The sequence below is a fragment of the Magnolia sinica genome, chromosome 5 (assembly GCF_029962835.1).
Source record: "Magnolia sinica isolate HGM2019 chromosome 5, MsV1, whole genome shotgun sequence".
NCBI lineage: Eukaryota > Viridiplantae > Streptophyta > Magnoliopsida > Magnoliales > Magnoliaceae > Magnolia > Magnolia sinica.
The window spans coordinates 90,953,697-90,978,710 of record NC_080577.1 but is presented as its reverse complement, the minus strand read 5'-3'; the positions used below and the strand labels follow the sequence as shown (position 1 = coordinate 90,978,710).

General features: G+C 41.6%; 1 protein-coding gene across 3 annotated transcripts in view; it reads left to right on the top strand.

The window, feature by feature from the left end:
* The first annotated feature begins 1,107 nt into the window (after positions 1 to 1,107).
* Positions 1,108 to 25,014, top strand: part of LOC131246293 (4-coumarate--CoA ligase-like 9) — a 28,378-nt gene continuing 4,471 nt past the window's right edge. Inside the window, exons 1-6 of one of the 3 annotated variants that reach the window (XM_058246252.1) lie at positions 1,108 to 2,348; positions 12,904 to 13,093; positions 16,948 to 17,093; positions 17,184 to 17,251; positions 18,791 to 18,893; positions 22,442 to 22,540. In XM_058246252.1, the coding sequence (XP_058102235.1) occupies positions 1,305 to 2,348; positions 12,904 to 13,093; positions 16,948 to 17,093; positions 17,184 to 17,251; positions 18,791 to 18,893; positions 22,442 to 22,513 (1,623 nt within the window). In that variant the 5' untranslated portion in view covers positions 1,108 to 1,304 and the 3' untranslated portion in view covers positions 22,514 to 22,540. Of the gene's footprint in view, positions 2,349 to 12,903; positions 13,094 to 16,947; positions 17,094 to 17,183; positions 17,252 to 18,790; positions 18,894 to 19,907; positions 19,996 to 22,441; positions 22,541 to 25,014 lie in introns of all 3 variants that reach the window. The other 2 variants (XR_009171293.1, XM_058246251.1) reach the window with 2 other exon arrangements.

The window sequence follows — 25,014 nt, the reverse complement described above, 5'->3', positions numbered from 1 at the left end:
CAGTACGCTTATCGTACTGAGTTACTCAGTACGCAATCCGTTTCCCCATTAGCCATTAGCCAATGTGGCACAGTGAGTAGCAATCTGTTTCAGCTGGACGCGGATTGCGTCCTACCCTGCCGTCTCCAGCAAAGAACGGGGCTAGGGGTGCACATCGAACCGGTAGAACCGTGGAACCGGACCGGAACCGACCAAATCGTTCCTGTTCTAGAGTGCACCGATTCCGATTCCGGTTCCAAAAATAAAAAAACCGATTATATCGATTCAGTTCTCGGTTTGGGAGTATGTAGAACCGAACCAAACCGTGAACCAATCCGTAGAACCGAACCTTAGATCCGAACTGTGGAACCAAACCAGGAACCTTTCATCGTTTCTATATTTGACTCATGATTTATGGTTTACAATGCACCATTTGATTGTTTCCATAATTGTATTTTAGCACACCTTATACAACATCTAAACCATTCATCAAATGGATCACAACACGAATGGACGTGGACTATATTATAAAATAAAATATGCAATTGGGCTAGATTATAAAAAGCCTAGAACTGTGGAATCGATCCGGAACTGAATCGGTTTTATCGGTCCAGTTCCAATTTGGTTCTCCAGTGGTAATGGTTCGATTCTGGTTCTGAATATCCTAAAACCGTTGGGAGTGGTTCGGTTCCGGATTCACCCCGAAACCAAGCCGAACCGACCCGTGTGCACCCCTAAACGGGGCAGGAGCATTGAGTGGCCATCGTGATTTCTTATCTACACCGTCCAACTATTTTTTCGAATAATTTTAATTTATAATCCCATAAATGAGGTATATCCAAGGCTCAGGTGGACCACCTCATAGGAAACAGCAGTGATAGTGATTCAGATGGTAGAAATTTTTCTAAGACCCATGGCGATGTTTATTTCCCATCCAACCTACTATTATAGTTAAATAGACTTTGATAAAGAGAAAACACAAATATCAGTTCCATCCAAAACTTCCGTGGCCCCCAAGAAATTTTCAACGTAAGAGTTTAATCCCAAATGTGTAGTTCAATTAAGCCTGGGATCTGCCTCATTTTTGTATCGTTCCCTAAAATGATACGAAAAAAATGAATAGACGGTGTGGATAAGACTCATCCATCACTGTGGGCACTCAAAGCTCCTGCCCGTTCCCAGCTGGAGACGGGCGGGCGTAGGACGCAATCCGCGTCCGTTTCCGCTTCCAAATCATCGTACCGTCCACTCAGACATTTCTGACTGTTTCCTACAATCTTATCATCTCTGCAACTCAAACCACTCTCTCTCTCTCTCACGCTCACATGGCAGACCAGAACTCAAATCCCAACCCTCAATCCTCCTCCATGGACCCCAGAAGCGGCTTTGATTCCACCACCAAGATCTTCCACAGCATCCGTCCGCCTGTACCTCTCCCACCCGAAACCCTCCCTCTCTCCACGACTGCTTACGTATTGTCTCTCCTTCCAAATCCTCTCCCTTCAAATCCAGCTTTCATAGACTCCACCACATCCCTCTCCCTCTCCTACCCAGATCTAATCCACAGAGTCCAAACCCTATCCTCCAATCTCCAATCCCTATTCCCAACCCTCCACTCCAAACCCCACCACCATCCAACGGCCTTCATCCTCTCCCCTCCCTCCCTCCATATCCCCACCCTCTATCTCTCCCTCCTCTCCCTCGGCATCGTCGTCTCTCCTTCCAACCCCGCTTCCACCCCTTCCGAGATCTCTCGCCAAATCCAGCTCAGCCGCCCCGTCATCGTCTTCGCCACATCATCCACCGCCTCCAAGCTTCCCTCCTCCTTCCCCCACCCCATCATCCATCTCGATTCCCCTCCATTCCACTCACTGATGACGACGACACCTGTCGCACCCTCCGCCGTCCGATCGGTCGTGAACCAGTCCGATCCGGCGGCGATCCTCTACTCGTCGGGGACGACCGGAAAGTTTAAGGGGGTGGTGACGACGCACCGGAACTTCGTCGCGGTGATCACGGCCAATGCACGGCGGGACCCTGGATCGGAGGTGGGGCCCACGGTGATGTTGTTTTCGTTGCCGTTGTTTCATGTGTACGGGTTCTTCATGTGCTTGGGGATGGTAGCGACGGGGGAGACGATGGTGCTGATGGAGAAATTCGAGTTTGGAGCGATGCTTCGGGCCATCGAGACACACCGGGTGCAGTCCATTCCGGTTGCGCCACCGCTGGTGGTGGCAATGGCGAAGTCGGAGGAGGTGGCGAGGTACGATCTGAGCTCACTGGAGATGGTGGCGTGCGGCGGAGCTCCGCTTGGGAAGGAGGTGGTGGAGCGGTTCAAGGCCCGGTTCCCAAACGTGGAGATTCTGCAGGTGAGTTGATATGTCTGCAGGTGAGTTCTGTGGGCGGGCCCACATTCATGTATATGTTTAATCCACACCGTTCGTCCCTTCTTTCATATAATTTTAATGTATGCCACAAAAAAGAGGCAAATCCAATGCTCAAGTGGACCACACCACTTCAAGTGTACCGCATCACATGTTACTCTTGCATTTAAGCTTTGTACATTTAATGCAACCCAGCTTATTGTTTGTTGTGGTCCACTTAGGCGTTTCATCTGCCTATTTTTGTGCACATAACTTAAAATTATCTTAAATAAAGGATCGACGGTATGGATAAACAGATACATCACGTGGGTCCGTCTGCCTGTTCGTGGCTAGAGACGAGCGGGATAAGATGCAATCCGCTCCGTCCGAAAGATGAAATAGTTCATGATTCGGAAACGGATTGGCTACTCCCCTGACACCAGCCCCGGGCTGGTGGTCGGTGCTGTGGGCCCCACCATGATATATATGTTTTATCCGTTCCGTTCATCCATTTTTACAGATCATTTTATGGATTGATCCCAAAAATGAGAGGTATATAAATCTCAGGTGGACCACACCACATGAAAACAATAGTGGTTGGATATCCATCATTAAAATCCTCCTAAGGCCCACTGTACTGTTTATTTGACATCTAATATGTTTATTAGGTCATACAGGCCCAGATTAAGGGAAAAAACAAAAATCATGTTGATCCGAAACTTTTATGGCGACAAAATGTTTTTTAATGGTCGACGCTCATTCAACCCTGTTTCATGTAATGTGGTCCAATAAAGACCGGGATATATCTCATTTTTGGTCTCATGCAGTAAAAGGATCTGTAAAAATAGATGGACGGCATGGATGAAACACATACATCTTGGTGGGTCCCATGGAGCACCGACCACCGGCCATTGGCTGGTGTCAGGGGGAGCAGCCAATCCGCGTCCGATTCGGAAAGTCTTAATTTCTGTCAGTGGTCAAATCGGGTTGCGGATTCAGTCCAGCAGTTTGCTTGGGCGCACTCCATCCAGCGACAGGGGCGCACGCACAGGCGTCGGATCCGGACGCGGTTTGCTTACCGACAGCATGCGAGGTGGCTACTGACAGTGATATGTGGGCCCCACCATGATTCATATGTCCTATCGACGCCATTCATCCGTTTTTCAAGACTATTCTATTACATAATCCGAAAAATAATACAGATTCAAATCTCATATATATACTGTACCACGAGAAAGAATGGTGATTGACCGCTCACCCTTGGAACTTCCCGAGGGCTACAAAAGTTCTGAATTAAGGTGATATTTGTGTTTTCCCTTCGTCAGGTGTGTGTGACAGAATAAACATTTCAGGAGCCCTGGGAAGTTTTTAGTGATGACATTCAATCACCAATGTTTACTTGTGGTGCGGTCCACTCAAGATTTGAATCTCCGTCATTTGAATCCCACACACACATGTAGGGCTCACATAGTTACTAGCCACGTCGCTACTGACACCTTCCGTACGCAATCCCGCCTCTGCATGGACTATATTATAGAAAAAAGATGAAATTAAAGAATAATTGAATACCACCTTAATGTCTGTATTGTATATCCACACCGCTATCTGCTTTTCCAGCTCATTTTAGGGCATGAGCTTAGAAATGAAGTACTTACAAGTTTAAGATGGAACACATCATAGAAAATAGTGGTTGTTGAAAGTCCATTAAAAACTTCCCAGGACCTATTGCAATGTTTGTTGGCCAGTCACACATACCCAGATGAATATCAGCTTTATTTAAAATGTCTCATAAAAGGTTTTTAATAATAAGTTTTCTGTTGTGTGGTAACCTGAAATCCGTATGCCCTTAAAATGAACTGAAAAAACGGATGAGCAGGGTTGATACGTATCTAGATTGATGTCGGCCAAGGTCAGAGCCACACCCACATCGCTAGTTCCGGGTCGCAGCGAAGTTGCTCTGGCGTCAATTGATGGACGCGGATTGCGTCCTACCCCCGCCGGTCTCTCCTTCCGAAAGGTCAGTTCTGTGGGCGGGCCCACCATGATGTATCTGTACATCCAAGCCGTTTATCCCTTTTCTCTTATCATTTTAAGGCATGATCATAGAAACGAGGCAACTCCAACGCTTAAATGGACCACACCACATATGACTTTTGCATTCGCATTTAATGCGATGACTCTTGCATTCAATGCAACGGGCATTTAATGCAACCAAGCTTATTATTTGGTATGGTCTAACCGAGCGTTGGATCTGTTTCATTTTTGTCTTCATGCCTAAGATGATCAAAGAAAAGGGATGGACGGCTTGGATGTAAAAGTACATCACGGTGGGCCAGCATAAGTTCTGGGCTAGAGACGGGGGTAGGATGCAATCCGCGTCCTCAATTGATTAGTTGTGGGTCCCAGCATGACCAATTCCGCCCGGTTGGATAATGACACGAGGGAATGGATTGGCTACTCCCCCTGACACCAGCCAATGGCTGGTGATCGGTGCTCTGTGGGCCCACCATGATGTATGTGTTTCATCCATGCTGTCCATCTATTTTTTCAGATCATTTTAAAGTATGAGACCAAAAATGAGATATATCGAAATCTCAAGTGGACCACATTACAGGAAACAGTGTTCAATGAGCGTTGACCATTTAAAAACATTTTGGGGGCATAGAAGCTTTGAATCAAGCTGATTTTTGTTTTCCCTTCATCTGGGCCTGCATGACCTAATCAACAGATTGGATATCAAATAAACAGTACAGTGGCCCTTAGGAGGATTTTAATGGTGGATATCCAATCACTATTGTTTTCATGTGGTGTGGACCACCTGAGATTTATATACCTCTAATTTTTGGGCTCAAGCCCTAAAGTGATCTTTAAAAATGGTTGAACGGAATGGATGAAACACATACATCATGATAGGGCTCACAGAGCACCGACCACCAGCCATGGGGCTGGTGGCAGGTGGAGTAGCCAATCCTTTCCCATGACACGATGGGTGGCAGGAAAATGGAAGTTGAGAAACGAAGTCATCAAGACGCTTGTTTCCTGCAACTCCAAGGAGTTCCTGTAAACCAGAGCTACGTGGGGCCCAGTGTTGCCTACGACTTCTAAGTTACAGTAAATTAGGTAGCCCGCAAAATGGATTGTACGTCACACGGACATCACGATGGGCCCCACTAGCAAGGATTACAAGGAAACTCACGTCTGCATGGAGCCGTGGCCCGACCAAAGTATATACGTGCTTTCATGCGATCCACGTGTCATATTAGCCGCTGTGATGTGATTAACCTCTTCAGTTTGACATCCCGCGATTCGCTTTTACGTGAACCGAATAAGCTACTTTTTGGGTGTTTTGTATTTGAGTAGGACTGGGTCACGGGAAGAAATCAGTGGGTGCTTTATAGAAATGCTCTAAATACTCCTAGTTGTACTGGGTAACTTGGACCGCCCAATAGATAGATCTAAGCTGTCCATTAAGGGCCAGTTTAGGACGTTGCATTAAAGTGGCTTACACCGGATGAAATTAGATCTAAGCTAATGAGAGAACTGTCAGTGGTTGTCTGGGAACTTACAGTGGATTGGAAGAGCCTGTGATGATCTGGGTTTTCTGTTTGGATGGGTGATGGGATTCAGCCATCCTCTGGGCATGAACACGTGGGAGTGTTTGGAAATGCAATGTATATTGCAATACATCATGCGTTTTTCAACAGTGGGTGTCTTTAGCACTGCTGCTTCCTAGTGTGGTTTTACCGCTGCCTAGGATCTACTTTTGTTTTGGTCCAATTCTCTGTACTAAATGGACCTTATGCATGGAGGGATGGGCGAAGTATGAAATAGGCGGTGCAGTTTATGAGGTATTCCACAATATAGTAACATCCAGCCATCCAAACATATGTTGGATGAAAATCGGGACCAAATCCCACTTAATACCGTCCAATTCCATCCAGTACGTTGGGCCAAACATGCCCTAAGTGTATAACGTATTTCAAGGGCTACGATGTAATAACAAAACACCCCGGATGATCAATCCATCATTGATTTAGCCTTTCTTTTATAACTGTTCTTTTTTAAACTCATGGATGAGAGGAGATTCTCTAGAATTATAAATAATTCATGATGGGAGCAAGAAAAGAGAGGGATCAAATCGCTGATTAGATCTATATATTTTTCGTATAAATTATCTTGACCGTCCATGTTGGAAGTCATTGATTAGATGGTTAAGATCATCAGGCCTGTGTTATATTTGCATGGTAACCCATGAGATGTCTGTTGGACCTAATGGTCAGTGTAGATCGAATGGACTGTTTACAGTGGTGGAAGTAGATTGCCTGCAGGCACTAAGATATTCCTCTCTCCGGCGTAGTGTGGGGCTCACAAGAGATGTCCGTGACAGATCCACTTGGTCAATCTGTTTTGAAAAACCACGATAGGACAGGATTGTAAAAATCAGGCAGATCCAAAACTAGGTGGGCCATACCACACGAAAAAGTGGGGATTGGACGCTTGAGGGTGACAGAAGTTTTTCTATCTGGGTGATATTTGTTTCTACAGTTTAGCTGAGCGGTAATAACCCTATGAACGGTTTGGATGGTATATAAACATCATGTTAAGCTATATATATATCATGTTCAGCTCCAGCTCCAGGATGATTTCAATGGTGGACGTTGATGATCCCACTGTTTCGTTGGTTTGGCCCACCTGATTTTTGGATCCGCCTGATTTTTAGCAACTTGTCCTATTGTGGTCTTTCAAAACAATGGAGTGGTTTTGTCGAGAATATCTCTGCGACCCCACACAGCCCTGGCACAAGTATATCTCTATTCCTAGGGTCACGTGCAATCCGCTTCCTGGGCGGTGTGGTGAGCACCCTAGGATGGATCAAATAGGTGAGTCTCATACTAATAAATTGTTGTATTTTGTTTCAAAATTTATATTAAAAATGAAATTTTAAATATTTCGGTTTCCTTCCACATTTGAAATTTCTGGTACTTTTGAGTTGTGGATTTTTATTTTTATTTTTATTTTTTGGGGGGGGGGGGGTGCACGCGAGTTGAGCCGAGTATGAGTCCGTTTGCGTGTGCGGGTGTACTCGTGTGTGTGTGTATATAGGTACTCGCAGGACTTTTTTTGAGAGAATGTACTCACACTTGCGCCTTTTCGTTTTAAACCAGATAGATGTGATTGTTGGTCGCACCTATTGGGTTTAAACCAACGAACCTAACCTTTTTAAAATGTTGCTTAATGCATTACTTCGGAGTCTATATAAGGACTTCCGTTCCAGTTTCAAAAGTATGAAAATTTTTTTTTCTTCTTAAAACTCTCTCTATCTTCTGGTTTATAAGTTTTGTTGTTGCTGAGTTTATCGCTGAGTTAACTTAGCACTTTCGGGTTAAATTATAAGTGGTTCGAGCCCATATATAGTGAGTGCACCGTTGGTACCAGGTCATAGTCGTTGTATCTTGGAGGTCGATTGCTCTGGAAACCTGTTGCACTTGGGACATTGTCTAAGGAGAGCAAATTCGATTTCAAGCCGAGTGACTCACGTCACGCCTCGATTCAATTCAATAAGTTTTCTTTCTCAAAATTTATTTTCTTTTTGGTTTTTGATTTTTTAATAATCTATTTAATTTAACCAAATATTCCAACATAAATTAGAGCTATCCTCGAGCCGAGTCGATCTAAGTTTGACCCAAGTTTGGTTTAGCTGGTTTAAGTAACACTTCATGTTCAACCTTTACAAGAGCTAAGCTTCTGGTTTATAAGTTTTGTTGTTGCTGAGTTTATCGCTGAGTTAACTCAGCACTTTCGGGTAAAACTATAAGTGGTTCGAGCCCATGTATAGTGAGTGCACCGCTGGTACCGGGTCATAGTCGTTGTATCTTGGAGGTCGATTGCTCTGGAAACCTGTTGCACATGGGACATTGTCTAAGGAGAGCAAATTCGATTTCAAGCCGAGTGACTCACGTCACGCCTCGATTCAATTCAATAAGTCTTCTTTCTCAAATTTTATTTTCTTTTTGGTTTTCGATTTTTTAATAATCTATTTAATTTAACCAAATATTCCAACATAAATTAGAGCTATCCTCGAGCCGAGTCGATCTAAGTTTGACCCAAGTTTGGTTTAGTTGGTTTAAGTAACACTCCGTGTAAAGGTAACACTCCGTGTTCAACCTTTACAAGAGCCAAGCTTGGAGTCTACCCTACTGTTTGAGATTGGTTAGGTGTAGGATATATAAGCTCTAGCTTAGTTTGGTTTGGTCCAAATATCCCGAGGTGAGCTAAACTGATCCACATTTGAACAAGGTGAACTAGGTTTTTTTTTTTTTTTTTTTTTTTTAAATAAATAATTTATATAATATGAATTTTTTTTAATACAAAAATATCACTACTACCATATAATCTATGAGTTAAATTAAACTGAGCTGAATCAAGCCAAGCTTCAAGTTAAGCTGAGCCGGTACTACCCTGGTCTAAACTTGGTTTGTCTTTTTAAACAAGCTTGACTCCGAAGCTTAGTTTGGTTACTTCACCCGAACCAATCCAACCCAAGCTTTTTCAAACCAATTTGAGTTGAGCTTTCGAGCTGGCTTGGTTTGTGTACATCTCTAGATTTGGCTGTGCGTTGCATAACCTAAGCATACGCTCGGCTGGTCCACTAATGTGAAGTAGATTGCATATTAAGTAAACTTTGTAGGGCCCACCATGGATGCATGTGTCTCATCCACGCTATTCATCCGTTTGTACATATTATTTCAGGGCATGGTACCAAAATTGAATCATATCAAATAATGATGTCTACCGTTGAAATCTTCCTAGGGCCCACTGTGATTTTTATTTATTATGTAACCTGTTAAAAAATTCACATAGAGGTGGATGAAGGGAAAACACGAATATCAGCTTATTCAAAACTAATGTCATCACCCAGAAGCTTCCCAATTGTAAGTGTTTTCAATTCACACGGTTTTATGTGGTGTGGTTCACTCATCATTTACTAAAATGAGCTGGAAAAACATATGGTTTACACGGATAAAAGACATAAATCACAGTGGGCTCCACAAAGTTTACTCAGTAGGCAATCCGCTTCCCCATTAATGAGGCTTGTAAAAGGTGAACGGTGAATAATACTATCCTTGTGATTTTCTTTTGAACCTTTGATCTTCCTCGTGAAAGCGTGGCCCACTATGATGTATGTGATATATGTCTTTGTCAGCCAGTTTCTTGGGCTAACAATCTAACAGGATCTGACACAAATAATTTTAGGAGTGGATGTCACGTATGTCCAACATCGTGATGGCCCCGGAGAGCTTTTTGTTACTTGGATTTCCTACAACAGTAATATGCGTCCCTGTCCCACTCACCATCACGACCTGATGAGTGAAGCGCATAAATGTTCATGGGCACGTGCAAATGAAATAAATTCCCACCAACGTTCATCAGGTAGTTTCAATGATTCGTGTGTCCTAAGGATCAGCCTGCTCCACTCTTCAGGTGGGCCACACATGGACGTTGGCTATCAAAATCTTTCGTTATATTTTTCTATTGGTTTTTTTTTTTCTTCACAGAGCCGTCTTCCTTTTAAGCTATTTCTCTGAAGGGACTGCTGCTTTCAAAATAATTCAAGCAAACTGCTTAAGGTTTCTACCATTAGTTATCGGGACGCATTACGTGATATACAGTATCAAGAGTCAAAATTGTCCTCCATTTAACATTAGGCTGTACATCGAGCCAAGTCGAGTCGAAGTGGGCTAAGATTGGCTTCACTTGTCCGTGCTCTTCTCGAGCTCGAGCCTAGCCTCGAGCTTACCATTGGAGCTTGGCTTGTTTGCCAAACCTTTTGAGTCAAGCTCGAGGCAAGCTAGTGGATGTAGTCGAGGCAAGCTTACCTCAAGTTGAGTCCAGCATGCTCCCGACCCGACCCGACCCGACCCGACCCAACCCAACCCAACTTGCACCCGACTCAACCCACATTCGATCAACCTAGCCACCCACCCAACCCAACCTAGCTGCCCGACCCAACTAACCCAACACACACCCGACCCAACTCTCAAATCAAATATTTAATTAATAATATATATAAAACATTAAATAAAGCTATATATATATATATATATATATATATATATATATATATATATATATATATATATATATATATATATGGGAAAAGGTTCTATGCAGTCGAGCTCATGGGAACTTCACATGAGGTCGAGCTGCATGGGCCCCATCAACACCGTGCATTTGATGGGTCCCCTTTAAATTATAGGATATCTCAAAAATCAGCCATATACTGAACTTATGTGGGACATACCATCTAAAATCATGTGAAGACATGCCTAAAACATATAAAAGTACTTGGTGGAGCCCACCTAGAATTTGAATGCATCTGAAAACTTGGTTTGACCCGTCATCCAAATGGGACACACATAATAAATGGGCTGGATTTGTGAACCACATCTCGGTTGGCCCAACAAATGATTATGAATGTTTTAATGGAGGATAACCCCTCTCCAGTTTTGTATGTGGTGTGGCCCACACAAGTCGCGGATTGACTTGTTTTTTAAACCCCGGCCCACCATGGAATGGTGCATCTGACTGATGGGGTAGATGGTCGACACGCATCACGATGGGCCCACACAGCTCGACCGCATAGAACCTTTTCTATATATATATACATTCGAGCCGAGCGAGCTTTTCCAGCCAGCTTAGCCCTTGACAACCCTAATTTAACATGGAACGACAGAGGGACGCGGAGTAGCTACTGAACTCCCCGGTATAGTACTGCTACTGAAGTGATGTCATCACGTTCTGTGGGCCTACCATGATTTATGTGTTGTATTCACACCCTCCATTCATTTGGAGGAATTAAGTGAACGCCACCGTAGAAAACAGTGGGGATTGAACGCATACCATTAAAAATTGTTTGGGCCACAGAAGTTTTCGATCAAACTGATATTTGTTTTTTTTCTCTTATTCCATGTCTCAAATAAACATCATGGTGGCCTTAGTAAGGTTTTAACGGTGGGAATCATTGTCCCCACTGTTTTCTGTAGTGGGATCGACTTGAACTTCGGATCTGCCTTAGTCTTTGGCTCATGGCATAAAATGATCTCTGCAATCGGATGGATGGTATAGATACAACACATACATCATGGTGGGGCCCAAAAAATGTGGTGACGTCACTCCAGTAGCTTGGCTAGCTACTGTCGGGTCAGCAGCTAATCTGCGTCCACCAGAGAGAGGCCTGTCAGCGAAATGGGATTGCGTACTGAGTTACTCAGTACGTTCTTATCGTACTGAGTAAACTCTGCTGGGCCCACCGTGAATTTACGTGGTTAATCCACACAGGCCATCCGTTTTCCAGCTCATTTAAGGGGTTGATACCAAAATTAAAGCAAATAAAAATCTCAAGTGGACCATACCACATAAAACAGTGGGAATAATGATTTCCACAGTTGAAACCTTGCCAGGCCCCACAGTTATGTATTTTTGTCATCCAACCTGTTAATAAGATCAACAAAATATGGATGAAAAGAAATTTTTTTTTATAATATTGATCCAAAACTTTAGTGGCCGTTAAGAAATTTTCAACGGTAAACGTTCAATTCACAATGTTTCCAGTGGTGTGGTCCATTTGAGCTTTGGATATACTTCATTTTTGAATTTAAGTCCTAAAATTATATGGTAAAATGGATGAAAGGAGTGGATAAAATATACAAGTCACGGTGAACCCCACAGAGTTTACTCAGTACGCTTAGCGTTCTGAGTTACTACGCAATCCGTTTCCCCTGTCAGCCCTGTAGGGACCGAAGCTAAGTGGGCCTCCATGGTGTTTGTGAGAAATGTTTTTTCTCCACATTCGGAAACTATTTTCTTTTTAAATATTTTTAAAATAAGCTTTTCCGAAAAATAGCATATAATACAGGCGGTTATATGGGAAAAAAAAATAAAAATAAAAATCCTAAATCCTTTTCTATTCGTGGACCGGCCTTTTTGAGCTGACGAACATCCATCGTGGGACCACCTGATGAACGAGCCTGTCCAACACATTTGATGAACGAGCTGCTCGTGAGTCTTACATGATGATCAGGCCTGCCCAATATTTTGATGAAAGCACATCTAGCCGTTGGATTACATCTGATGAGTGTCTTGTCCCCTGCACTTGTGTCTGTGTGAGAGGCGAGTTCTCGCTCGCTCACGTTCACAATATCAGCGCCAGAAGGGGAATTGTATGTTCGACATCCAACCCTTCTCATAGGTTGGCCCCACCATGAGGATTACATTTTTAAAAAATCAGCTCCATTCACTAATCAGATGGACCACACCGTAGAAATTAAATGTAGCCACTGATAAATAAATACCAAGATACAAGTGTGGTTGAAAGACTCCAGGACAAGTCGAGGTAGATGAAAAGGATAGTTATTTGATACTCTGCGGAGTATGTTGGATGATACGCATGCACTTGTTTTTATACATGTGGCACAAAGTAACTCGAATTAAACCGTCCGAATTATGAAACAACCGCAGATGCTCGTAGTTAGTGATCTTCTTTTTAATTTTTGCATTTTAGGGGTATGGTTTGACTGAGTCATCGGGTGGAGTAACAAGGACTTTGGGGCCGGAAGAGTGCCAGCGCTATGGGTCTGTGGGGCGTCTTTCTGAGAACATAGAAGCTAAGATAGTTGATCGTACAACTGGTGAGGCGTTGTCTCCTGGCCAACAAGGCGAGCTGTGGTTACGTGGACCAACAATCATGAAAGGTAAATAATAAGGCCAGTTATTTGATACTCTAGTAGAGTGTGACACTTGATACACAGGCACTTTGAAATTGTACACTTGTAAAACATTAACTCAAGTTAAACTTACTCAATTTTGGAACCAACTGTGGTTAAGTTTCAGCCCAATATAATATTGGTGGAACAATTCCAACATCTGGTCCATGGACAGTTTGATTTGAATTTACTTCAATGCAATGTATGCAATTTCTAAGTAACTTTTAAGTGTCTACATATCATTCAGCACACTGCCGGTGCATCAAAGTTCTATTGGGGGACCGCAGAAGCACACGGAGTAGAATAAAAAAAGAAGTAATACAATCGCACTAAGCAAACACAAAGAGCACAAAGATTTTAACGTGGAAAAACACCTGCGGGAAAAAGCCACGGCACAAAGCGACAGATGATCACTATGAAAGTAGAAATTACAAAGGAAGGGAGCTTACCTGATTCGAACAACTTCGAATCTCACTATTGCTACACCCTTGAAACCCTAGAACAATTAGAAAACCCTTGGAATACCTCCTTATCCCGTTTACAACCATATATATAACCTATTAGAGCTGGACAGAATTCGACTCGATCCGAACCGAAGGCCAGGATCGGGTTGGATTGAGTAGGCCTATTCAAATCTGACCATGCATCGAGTCAAGTTCGGATCAATGGCCAATCTAAACCGATCCGATCCGCACAATGTTCATTCAACATTGTTTCCTGTAATGTTGTCCACTTGAGATTGGGATATACCTCATTTTTGGTTTAATACCATAAAATGATCTAAAAAAATATATGGACTGGATGAATGAAATAAATACATCATGGTGGTGTCCACAACACCAACCACCAGCCATTGGATGGTGGCAGGGGGAGTAGCCAATCTGTCCTCTCAGCTCGTGGCTCAAGGTGCATCGAGCACTAAGCTTTAACAGGAGATAAGAAAGAAACCAGGGAAATGGTTCTATGCGGTCGAGCTCATGAAATTTCCCATGAGGTCGAGCTGTGTGGGCCCCACTGTGATGCGTGTCGAACATCAACACCGTGCATTTGATGGGTCCCCTTTAAATTATGGGATATCCCAAAAATCAGTCGTATACGGAACTTAGGTGGGCCATACCATCTAAAATCACGTGAAGACATTCCTAAAACATATAAAAGCACTTGGTGGGGCCCACCTAAAATTTAGATACATTTGAAACTTGGTCTGACCCCTCATCCAAGTGGGACACACATAATGGATGGTCTGGATTTGTGAACCACACCTCGGTGGGCCCAAAAAATGATTATGAGTGTTTTAATGAGAAGGTAACCCGTCTTTTGTACGTGAAGCGGATTGGCAAGTGTACCACGCACCAGGCGTGTTGACGTCAGCAAGTTCTGTGGGTCCCACCATGAGGTATGTGTTATATCCAAACCGTCCATCCATTTGGCAGGCTCGTCTTAAGGCTTGAGCCAAAAAATAAAACAGATCTAAAGATCAAGTGGACCACACTGCTTAAAAAGCAGCGGGGGGTTGAACGCCTACCATTGAAACTCTTTTAGGTGTCACAAAAGTTTTGGATCAATATGAAATTTGTTTTTCCTCTTCATCCATGTAGTTGTGACCTTATTAATAGATTGGATGGAAAATAAACGTTATGGTGGGCCATACGATTTTTTTAACAGTGAAAATCATATTTATTATTATTATTATTTTTAATTTTTTTTTTTAAAAAAAAAAACAAAATATTCGATCCGAACTGTACCCAACCCGATCCGACTCGGTTTCCCTGACCAAGCCGGACTCAGTTTGGGTCAGGCCAGTAGTGTAACGGAATGGATCGAGTCAGAGGACCCGGACTCGATCCCGGATCGGATCGAGTTCGAGTCAATGCATTGAAAGTTTCGGACTGGGTCAAGTTGGACCCAATCCAATCCGACTCAACTTGATGCCCACCTCTATAGCCTATGGAAGAATCCCAAACGAAATCGGAAACAAATCCTGCAAAATCGCAACTCTGCAAAAATCTGTGCGGAATTTGTCGATGATATCGAACAGTCTTCAATGTCGTCGAAACTAATCCTTAGATGGCATTGAAGACACATCGCTGACAACGAAATAACACCTCAACGGTCCAGAGACAAAACATGATTTTCCAGAAATTCTCGATTGCATCGAGTTATGTTTGATAGCATCGAACATCTCCTTCGATGTCATTGAACACCCTCTGATGGTATCAAAAAACACCCTGATAGTCCAATGACTAACTGGAGAAAATCTGAAAATTCTATATGAAATTGAGCACAGTTCGATGCCATCAAAGGTGGCATCGAACAGTCTGTCGATGGCATCGACAAGCCTTGTTTCTGACAAGATTTAAGACATAAAAAACAATAAGTATTTCTCGTAATAATAATCATAATAATAATAATAACAACGAGGGGCCCCAAGGGTCCACGTGCACGTATCTCCTGCCTTCAAATAATGGTGGTTGGGAATCCAAATCCGCATGTTAGAATGAGTGTCTGAAAACTGGCATATTTTGAAATGCTTGTGAGGTTCTGCCCACCGTATTTTAATGGCAGATAATAGGACATGGATCGGCAACTGATACACTGTGCATTGAAGTCGTGTTCTAGTTATAAATGTTGCTATTCTTTCATGCATTATCACAATCATGTAAATGCTCTATTATGGCCTTTTTAGTGATGTACAAGTATAACTGTTCGTTTCAGTTGTTATATTGTTATGATACTGTTTTCTATTCATTGGTATTGCATTTCACTGGTAGCAGTGTACAATCCATGGTTACTAGGAATTAGGAAAACTGCTTCTCACATTCCTTTCAGCATTTGTGTAGCTACAACGAAAAATGTTTCAAAATGAGACATCTTCCTTCTGTTTCTCGCATCGCTTCTCACATCCATTTCTCAGTCTCACAACTACGCAGTAGCAATTTCCTGTGTATCTGTTGCACTCCCCACTTTATTCATTCCTTATATTTTCCTTCCGTTCATGCTTTGAGACCCTTATGTTCCACCTCTCTTCAACATGAACTGTTTTTTTTTTTTTTACTCTATACTTTTTCTACTAGCAGCATATTTCTTCCTTTATTTCTTGGCACTATTGCATTCAAGGGTGAGATTGGTTGCGCCAAATTAGACTTATTAATCAGGAAATTTCATGATATTTGATGCAACTAAATACACCCTAAACTAAGGCAGGTTTTGTATTTCGTCATTTTATTCTGTTCAAATATATTGAATTTGGGAGTACTTCTGGTTTTTGGTTAATGGTTGCAGACTTTCACCTTCTACTATTTAGTTAAACATGAAATTAACTCAAAATACTACCCACTGATCATGCCTTGATCACCATTGTCGTGATCGTGCACTGCACCTATGGAGCATTCTTCCATGCTTGACATGGTATGGTCTTTAAATGGTGGCAGAATTTATTTTTTTTTTATTTTATTTTATTTTTTTTTAAAAATAAAATAAAATTAATGCTGATGAGGACCATGTGCAACCTATGTGTATCAGTAAAAAGAGATTTTGTTGCCTTCTCGGCCATGACCTTGAAATTGATGGATTTTGAAACCACCACTGCAATAATACTAGTAAAATCGAGTGTTATGAAATTCTTTTTTTTCTTATTTGTTTGTAATTGACAAGATAACAAACATGAGGTCATCTATAAGAATATAATGGTACGTACTTTCCTGCAAAATCTCTGCGGCTTGAGATTCCAATCACTGACAGATAGTGTTGGAAACTTGATTGAAAGTTTCTAATTCCTCCTATAGATAAACTGCTACTTTATTTCTCAGTTGATGAATGGATTGTTGGTGATGTTTTTGCAGGTTATGTAGATGATGATGAGGCGACTGCCTCCACATTAGATTCTGAAGGCTGGTTAAAGACAGGTGATCTCTGTTACATAGACAATGAAGGGTTTCTCTATATCATTGACAGGTTAAAGGAACTGATAAAGTTCAAGGCATATCAGGTAACTAAGCTATTTTGTCGAAACTTGCGCTTGTGGCAATAGTCACTTTGCCTTTTCAATTTGTCTAATTGAGTTGGGACTTGGTTGCAGGTTGCTCCTGCTGAACTGGAGCAATTGCTTCAATCCCATCCAGCGATCGCTGATGCTGCTGTGATTCCGTATGTATCTGATATTGGCATGTCTGATCCATGAGCTTGATTTTTTTTATTTTTATTTTTTGAGTTTTTCTTTGAGAACATGCATTGAGATCTGTTTTGAGATCGATATCTAACAAACTAGTTCACAACTGACCTGATTATTTCATGCAATCTTTCTCAAAATGATACAAATCCAAAGGATTCCCTATCCAATGGTAAGAGTGGTCTTCAAACCCAGATAGGGAAGTTGGCAAAATCTTTATATGAGTATTTCCCTGATATGGAGGTAGCATGGATGGAGTAATTCCAAATTTGGGTGTGCTATTATGAGAATTACCCATCAAATGCTTCAAGTGATCCATAAAGTGTATTTTTCTTGGTGCACTACGGGGAAATTGGATTCCTCAAGGGAAATCTCTCTGCCATTTCCATAGACCTACCATAAACCTAGATTAAGCATGCATGAGGAATTGGACATTTCAAATACGTCCTTAATTGTTTCTTTTCTATTATTCTGATTCAAATGCAACAAAGTCCATTGGAAATTTCCATAATGTGTTGCCTGTACAAGTGTTTTTGTCTCATCAAAATATACTTTTTGGTCATTTTGGTAAGTGAGAATTTTCCTTGTGTTTATCTTGTGGCTAGCTCAGCTTGGGTTGGACCTGCAACCTCAAGTTTGTGAACTTGGATACCATCGATTTTTAGTAACAGGCTCAATCTCTGCACTGGTTTTAGTACTCTTCCTGCCCTTCGTGGTTAAAAACTAGTGTCTATGATTCTACATGCATGGCCCCTCGGTTGGCTATTCTAGCATTGCCAATTACAATGAGCTTGGAAGCCCCATCATGTAATCAAAGGCTAGGGAGCTGTTTGCATTTGGGCAAGCTTGTTTCTCGACTAGTAGTCATAGACAGCTGTACATGTACATGGTTTGTTAACCCCCTTCTGCATGGGAACAATGCACGTTGGACTATGGATTGGGTTTATCTGGTAAGAGGTGGAACTACTCGTCATTGACACTTTGTAATTTTGGTGCACGTGAGGATCATACTTATCCATGCACATCCATGACATGTTTCAATTTGCCATGCATACGACCGTCCAAGTTCAAGCATCCCACATGTGTGTATGTGCAACCATAGTCTTCAAGCACTAAAAAATGTTACATATGTGTTAATGTGAATGTGTGGATGTGCCACCAACCAATCTTTAGTTCCCCACTTGTTGATCCATCTAGTCCATGATCCATGGCTTTTGACGAATAACAGATGGAACGACTAGTCAGCAACAACATGTCCATGACCAACCAGCCATGACAGCATGCCATGGATTGCTGGTCGCAACACAACTTTACCTGAATCCAATCATGCTCTAACCCGTAAGGTGTATATGATAAAGTTAAGTTGATGTTTTACAAAGATCTCTCAATTGAGATCTTGGTAATAATACCTTTTATTGTCAAATCTACAACATTTTCTTCATTGCTCAGAAAATGCAAGTTCACGTCAGCTTATACATTCTTTCCTTTTCTCACTTGTCTTCATTATGAGGTGACAGGTACCCTGATGAAGAGGCAGGGCAGATACCCATGGCATATGTGGTGAGAAAACCTGGCAGCATCCTCACTGAAAAACAAGTCATGGATTTCATTGCAAAACAGGTACTCTTAGTTCAATGATCTTTCTCAATTTATATCTATTGATGTTCCGTGATGGATGGTGATGATCGCATGTGTGGCGCACTTCACAGGAACATTAAGGTTTCTATTGTTTCATTTCATTATTCATTTTGTTTAGTCCTAAGTTGATGGGTTAGCATCTAGAGCTTTCATTATGGACTAACTTAAGCATGGGGGTATTTTTGTACTTTCACATATATCATGAAAGCCTTAATGATAATAAGAGATGCTAGGGGCATCACCACCTTCTAAGCCATGTCGTTTCTCTTGTTTCTTCTCATATTCTCTCTCTTTCTCAATAACTCAAGAAACATGGTATCAAAGCGGTAAAAGATCCAGTATCACGTTCCTTCCCCTTTTCTTTCACTTTCTTTCTCTTCAATTTTCTTTTCCACAAGGTGAAGTCCAAAGTCATTTGGGGGTTGTGTAGTTGTGCCACGTGAGTGTGTCTGAAGCCAGCTTTCAAATATAAACATTTTTGGTGGTTTAGAGTGGGCCACTATGCATCTATGGTCAAATTTGAAGATCAAGTGGGGGTGTAGAGATCATGAATGAAAGTGAGGGGTTCCTCGAATTCATCATCGATTGGTCTGTACGTGTGTGGGGGTAATCATTTATCTGTGGTTTTAAAGCAAGTGTTTGGTGAGTTCAACTTCTTCCCTAAATGTTTGATCCCTTCTTTTCCTTGAATATGGATGTAAAGAATGATGCCAAGGGTGGTCTTCTGCCTTAATTTGAATCCATGAAACCTCGAATTATATTGACTAGGCTTAATGGTGAGAATTATTTATAATAGGCCACGTGCGTAAAGTATCTCTTATAGGAAGAAGGAAATTAAAGTATCTAAGTCTCCCAAGCCTAATGAAAGCTCAAAGATTATGAAGATTGGGTGCCAAAATATGCTAAGATTATTGCTTTTTTATGGAATGGCATGGAACCACATATCAGTTCAAATGTTATCTTTCTTTCTTCTTCTTTTTTCTTTGTTTTTTAAAGAGGAGTATTCAGGTGAGAAGAATTTGACTCGTATATGCGAGTTGCTTCGAAACATACTTGCGCTTCAATAAGGAGATAAAGAGTGTAGGTGGGTATTATTCGGCATTCTGGGGTATATGGAAATAACTGAATGTATACCATCCCTTGTCGACTGATATGCGCAACTTGTCAATGACAGACTTTAAACATGCATCCCTATTTGGATGCGCAAGTTAATTGAATTGCAAACATTCAGTAGAATCAAGAAGAAATGACAAAAAATATTGATGATTACTAGTATTTATAATGAAATGGGCCTCAAATCACAGTTGCGTTACTTTCAAGTCTAACTTGAAAAGTAGCGCCATTGTGATTTTTGTGTCCAAACACTTGATATGAATCTAAGGAAACAAGTTATTTCAACTTTGGGGGGTTATTTGATACTCTGGCAGAGTATGATGCTTGATATGTATGCACCCATAAATTGTATAGGTGGCATACACTGATTCAAATTAAACCACCTAGATTGTGAAGACCATTGTTGCCTAGTTACAGTCCCAAAAATCAAATTGGTTGAATAGCCTAACCTCTGGTTTGTCAACATTCATTTGTTGAAACAAGACCATGGAATATTTTTCATTTTTAACTTCCAATAATGTCTGCCAATCCAATTATCAGATTTTCAAAATAAGCACAAATTGTGGTTGATGTTACATCCAAACTGGGACCCATAATTTGGACAGTATGCAATTCTGAGTAATTTCTAAGTGCCTACGTCCCATCGATCACATTGCCAGAATATCAAAGGCTCTCTCTTTCCACTTTACTAGACTAGCAATTGCAGTTCAATTTGATGGTGCATCCAAACTCGCCCCTAAATCAGCATTCTTCATCATCTTAGCCTTTCTCCCAACAATTTGGAGTTGTTTTTTAATTGGTAGATTTAGAAGAAATTTTACTATTGTTTCCCCAAAAGACAATAGCCATCCTCCTTTATGCGGGATCTTGGAATCAGTGATGGCAGAGGCTCGCATCCCAATTAACAGCCTCAAAGAGCCTTGTGTTGTTAATCATATATATGAGAATGTCTTACATGCAATTAGTGAAAGATATCACATGGCCGATACAATATACAAGGAGAATTATTAAATACCCGTGTATCGTACAAAATATCTCAATGTAAAGCTGATATATCCCGATGCATTGATACATTAAGATATTTTGCCAAAAAACTTTCATAAAATTCCCATGTGTCATTGATACATACATTGCGATATGTATATATTGGCGATACATTGCGATACATTTCCTTATTCGAAATCCAAGAAAAAAATTCTCGCAAAACTCCCACAAAAGTCCATTTTCTCTTAAATATATTTGCGGGAATCTGTTTTTATACTTACATTTTATGATTTATGAATTGTCTCTTTGTAGATATAATTGAATCAAACAATACATAGTTTAGGGTCATATACAAAGGAAAGTTAAGCATATTTGCTTATTGTGTATTTTTTGAATTCTAAGTGTAATCATGTCTCTTTCAACATATCCTGAAGTTCTACACAAATAGTTGTAGTCTTGTAGATGAAAAGTTCAAGCAACTAATTCTGTGTAGGGACCATTATGGTGCATGCATTGTGTCCAACCTGTCCAGCAAGGTCACCTCACCATGAAAGTGGTATGCCCCAACATTAGGCCGGTCCACAATACAAGACAATGGACCATGTGGCTCACCCGATTGCTGGATCGGCCTATGTTTGGGGTCTCTTATCTTCGTGGTGGTGCAGGTTGGATGCCATTTACCACAGCGGGCCCCACACGCAACTGGTTGCATGAACTATTCACCAACTAGTTGTTTGTAGGACAAACTACTAATTGAAATCAAACACATGGATCCTAAACATGCAAGGGTAATCTCACTGGCCAGGCTCTTCCTGTTCATGTGTTGGGAGTTAGTGATGACTCTCAGCATCATCTCAACTATTTTCACCTTGCCTCGAAACCCTGTTTCTTTAATCATTATCATTTACGATGTAACTTAAAACATGCTTGTCACCAAATTGTTAGCTTGCACATACCACTATAGGCTCTTTGCCCTATTATATAATTCTTTTAGGCCTGTTTGAAATCAACTCACACAAACCCCTGTAGGTTCTCTGCCATATTATATAATCTCAGGCCTTTTTGGGATCAACGAATGAGAAAATGAATTTGGTAAATCCATGAACCTGTCAAATTCACATATTTACATTGGATTGGATTTGGCAAATTCCAAAGTCTATCTTTTAAGAATCAAACTACAAATCCATGGATTAGGAGAGACTTTTTTGCTTTTAAAAGAGTTGCCTGTTTTGAGGATTTGCCATCCATGGAATTTTGGAGGTATGGATTTGGAAAATCCATGGATTTGGCAAATCCCAATAAAAGATAAACAAGTGAGATTTGAAATCCGTGGATTTGTCATATCCCAGCCCCAAATCCCTCACCCAAAACAGCCCCTTATAGTAAATTGTTAACACGAGGTCTTGAATTCTAATGATGATATATGTTAGAAGATGGCCAAGATATCAGCAGGAGTCTCAGTCTGTCTTGACATGGGAAACCTGGGCATTATGACCCACACCTAATGCTGTTCCCACACCGCTGCTGGCCAGGTGCATAATGCTTGGGTGTTTGGACATGCACCCATTCTGCCATACTAATGGTGTGGATGTTCATGAAGAGTGCATCCAAATGCATCTATCATCTCTTTCCCTTTTTCCTTTTTTTTTTTTCAATTGTAACCCATAGATGTGAAATGATTCATTAACCATTTCAAAACATTTAAGGGCATGTTTGGATACGAGGAATCCAATGTAAAAATATTAAAAATAATAATTATCCAATGATTACTTCCATGAACACTGTCAAAAAGGAATTCCATATTTAGGGTCCTATTTAGACAGCCAGTGGAATTCACATACTCATTAGACGGCATTCACTTAATTTCTTGTGCCTTAAATCCTGTGGATAAAGTGTAATGAGTACTTGACGCAGGGGAGGACGTGAGGTCGAGCACCGTCTTCCTCAAGGGGATAACTATTCCGAATCCACGGAACTTCTCTGGACTCCTCACAGAGACTTCTCGAATCCATGAGGAAAGAAAGTAGAAAATAGAAATAAATTCTAATAAATTCGAAATTGATTGATGAATCCTTAAAAAAGAGTTCACAACCCTTTAAATAAGGGTACCAAGCAATGGGAAAGAAATTAGAATCAAACTACAACTCAAACTCCTAGAATCCGCGACTTACTATAAATAGTAAACTTACTATTTATAGACAGTCGTGATGTCTACTAGTGCGCAAGGTTTTCAGCCAAAAATAGTAAGTGTCCTATTTGGCTTCACCAAACCGTTCTCCTAATTATTCTAAGCTCTTTTCACGTTGGGCGTAACTCTTAAAGCCCAACGGATGAAGAGTTATAATCAAACAAAAACTTACTATTTATAGTAAGACCATCGATCAAGGGTTTTTTCGCAATTCCGGGCTGCGCAACCCGGCGTAGCGGGGTTGGTTGGCTAAAGTAGCTCGTTCTACCCCAAAATCATATATTTTACGTCAGATAACTCATCCCGGATTGCAAGATATGCCCGATCTAAGGTCCGATGGTCCGAATCACTTCTGTCGTCGACCGGGCCTTTTCTGATTCATCTTAGCCATGAAACTGTCCACGACCCGCTCTACATCAGTCCCCTCCACTTCAAAAGAACTCGTCCTCGAGTTCTCATCATGCGCTGGTTCATGATACTCGAACAGGTCCGCGACGTTGAAAGTCCGTGAGATCGTCATGTCATCTAGAAGATCAACAACATAAGCGTTGTCATTGATCTTTCGGATGATTGGTACCGGTCCAATCTTTTTATTCTTCAACTTGTACGTTTCAGTCAAAAATCGTTCTTTGCGCAGATGAACCATTACTTGGTCGCCCACCTCGAACACCTTTTGTCGCCGATGCTTGTCCGCTTGTTCCTTGTATTTTTCGTTTGAGGCATGTAGCTTGGTTTGTACCTCCGCATGAATGCCCATGATCTTGTCAGCCATATATTCTGCTGCAATGCTCATACCTGGGAGCTTGGGCAGAGGGACCAAGTCTAGTGTGTGGCGAGGTACTCATCCATAGATAACCTGGAACGGGGATTTTCCTGTCGAGCGGTTCACCATGTTGTTAAATGCAAACTCCGCTTGAGACAAGGCCAAATCCCACTACTTCGGTTTTTCTCTTGAAATACATCAAAGGAGGTTTCCCAACGTGCGATTTACAACCTTAGTTTGATCGTTAGTTTATGGGTGGTAGGCACTGCTGAACTGAAGTCGTGTATCAAATTGAGTCCACAAAGTCCGTCAAAAGTGGCTTATGAACTTCGTGTCACGGTCAGAAGTAATAGTCTTGGGAACCCCGTGTAGCCGCACAATTTCTCTGAAGAATAGATTCGCCACGTGTGTTGCATCGAGAGTCTTCTTGCATGGAATAAAGTGCGTCATCTTGGAGAAACGATCTACTACCACGAACACCGAATCCATGCCGCGTTGTGTTCGTGGGAGACCAAGCACGAAGTCCATAGATAAATCCTCCCAAGGGCCGTTAAGCACGGGTAACGAAGTGTAAAGGCCCGTATTATGAGATTGCCCCTTAGAGGTCTGACAAATATAACAACGTTGGACTGTCTTTCCCACATCACGTACCAATTGCGGCCAGTAATATCGTTCTTCCACAAGAGCTCGTATCTTGTCTCGCCCAAGGTGTCCACTGAGGCCACCTCCATGTAGCTCTTGGATTATCTGTTCCCTTAGTGAACTGTTTGGGATGCACAGTCGATTTCCCTTGAAAAGGAACCCGTCTTGCATATGTAAGTCGCCGGGGTGACCTTCTTGGCATCTGACCCATGCGTCCTTAAAGTCGTCGTCATCGGTATATATGTCTTTGAGGCGCTCGAACCCAACAACCTCATTACTCATAGTGACTAACAAAGTTGCACGGCGACTCAATGCATCAGCTACTATGTTCTGTTGCCCTGACTTATGTTTTAGTACGAACGTGAATTCCTGCAAAAACGAGATCCGTATAGCATGCACACGGTTAATGTTAG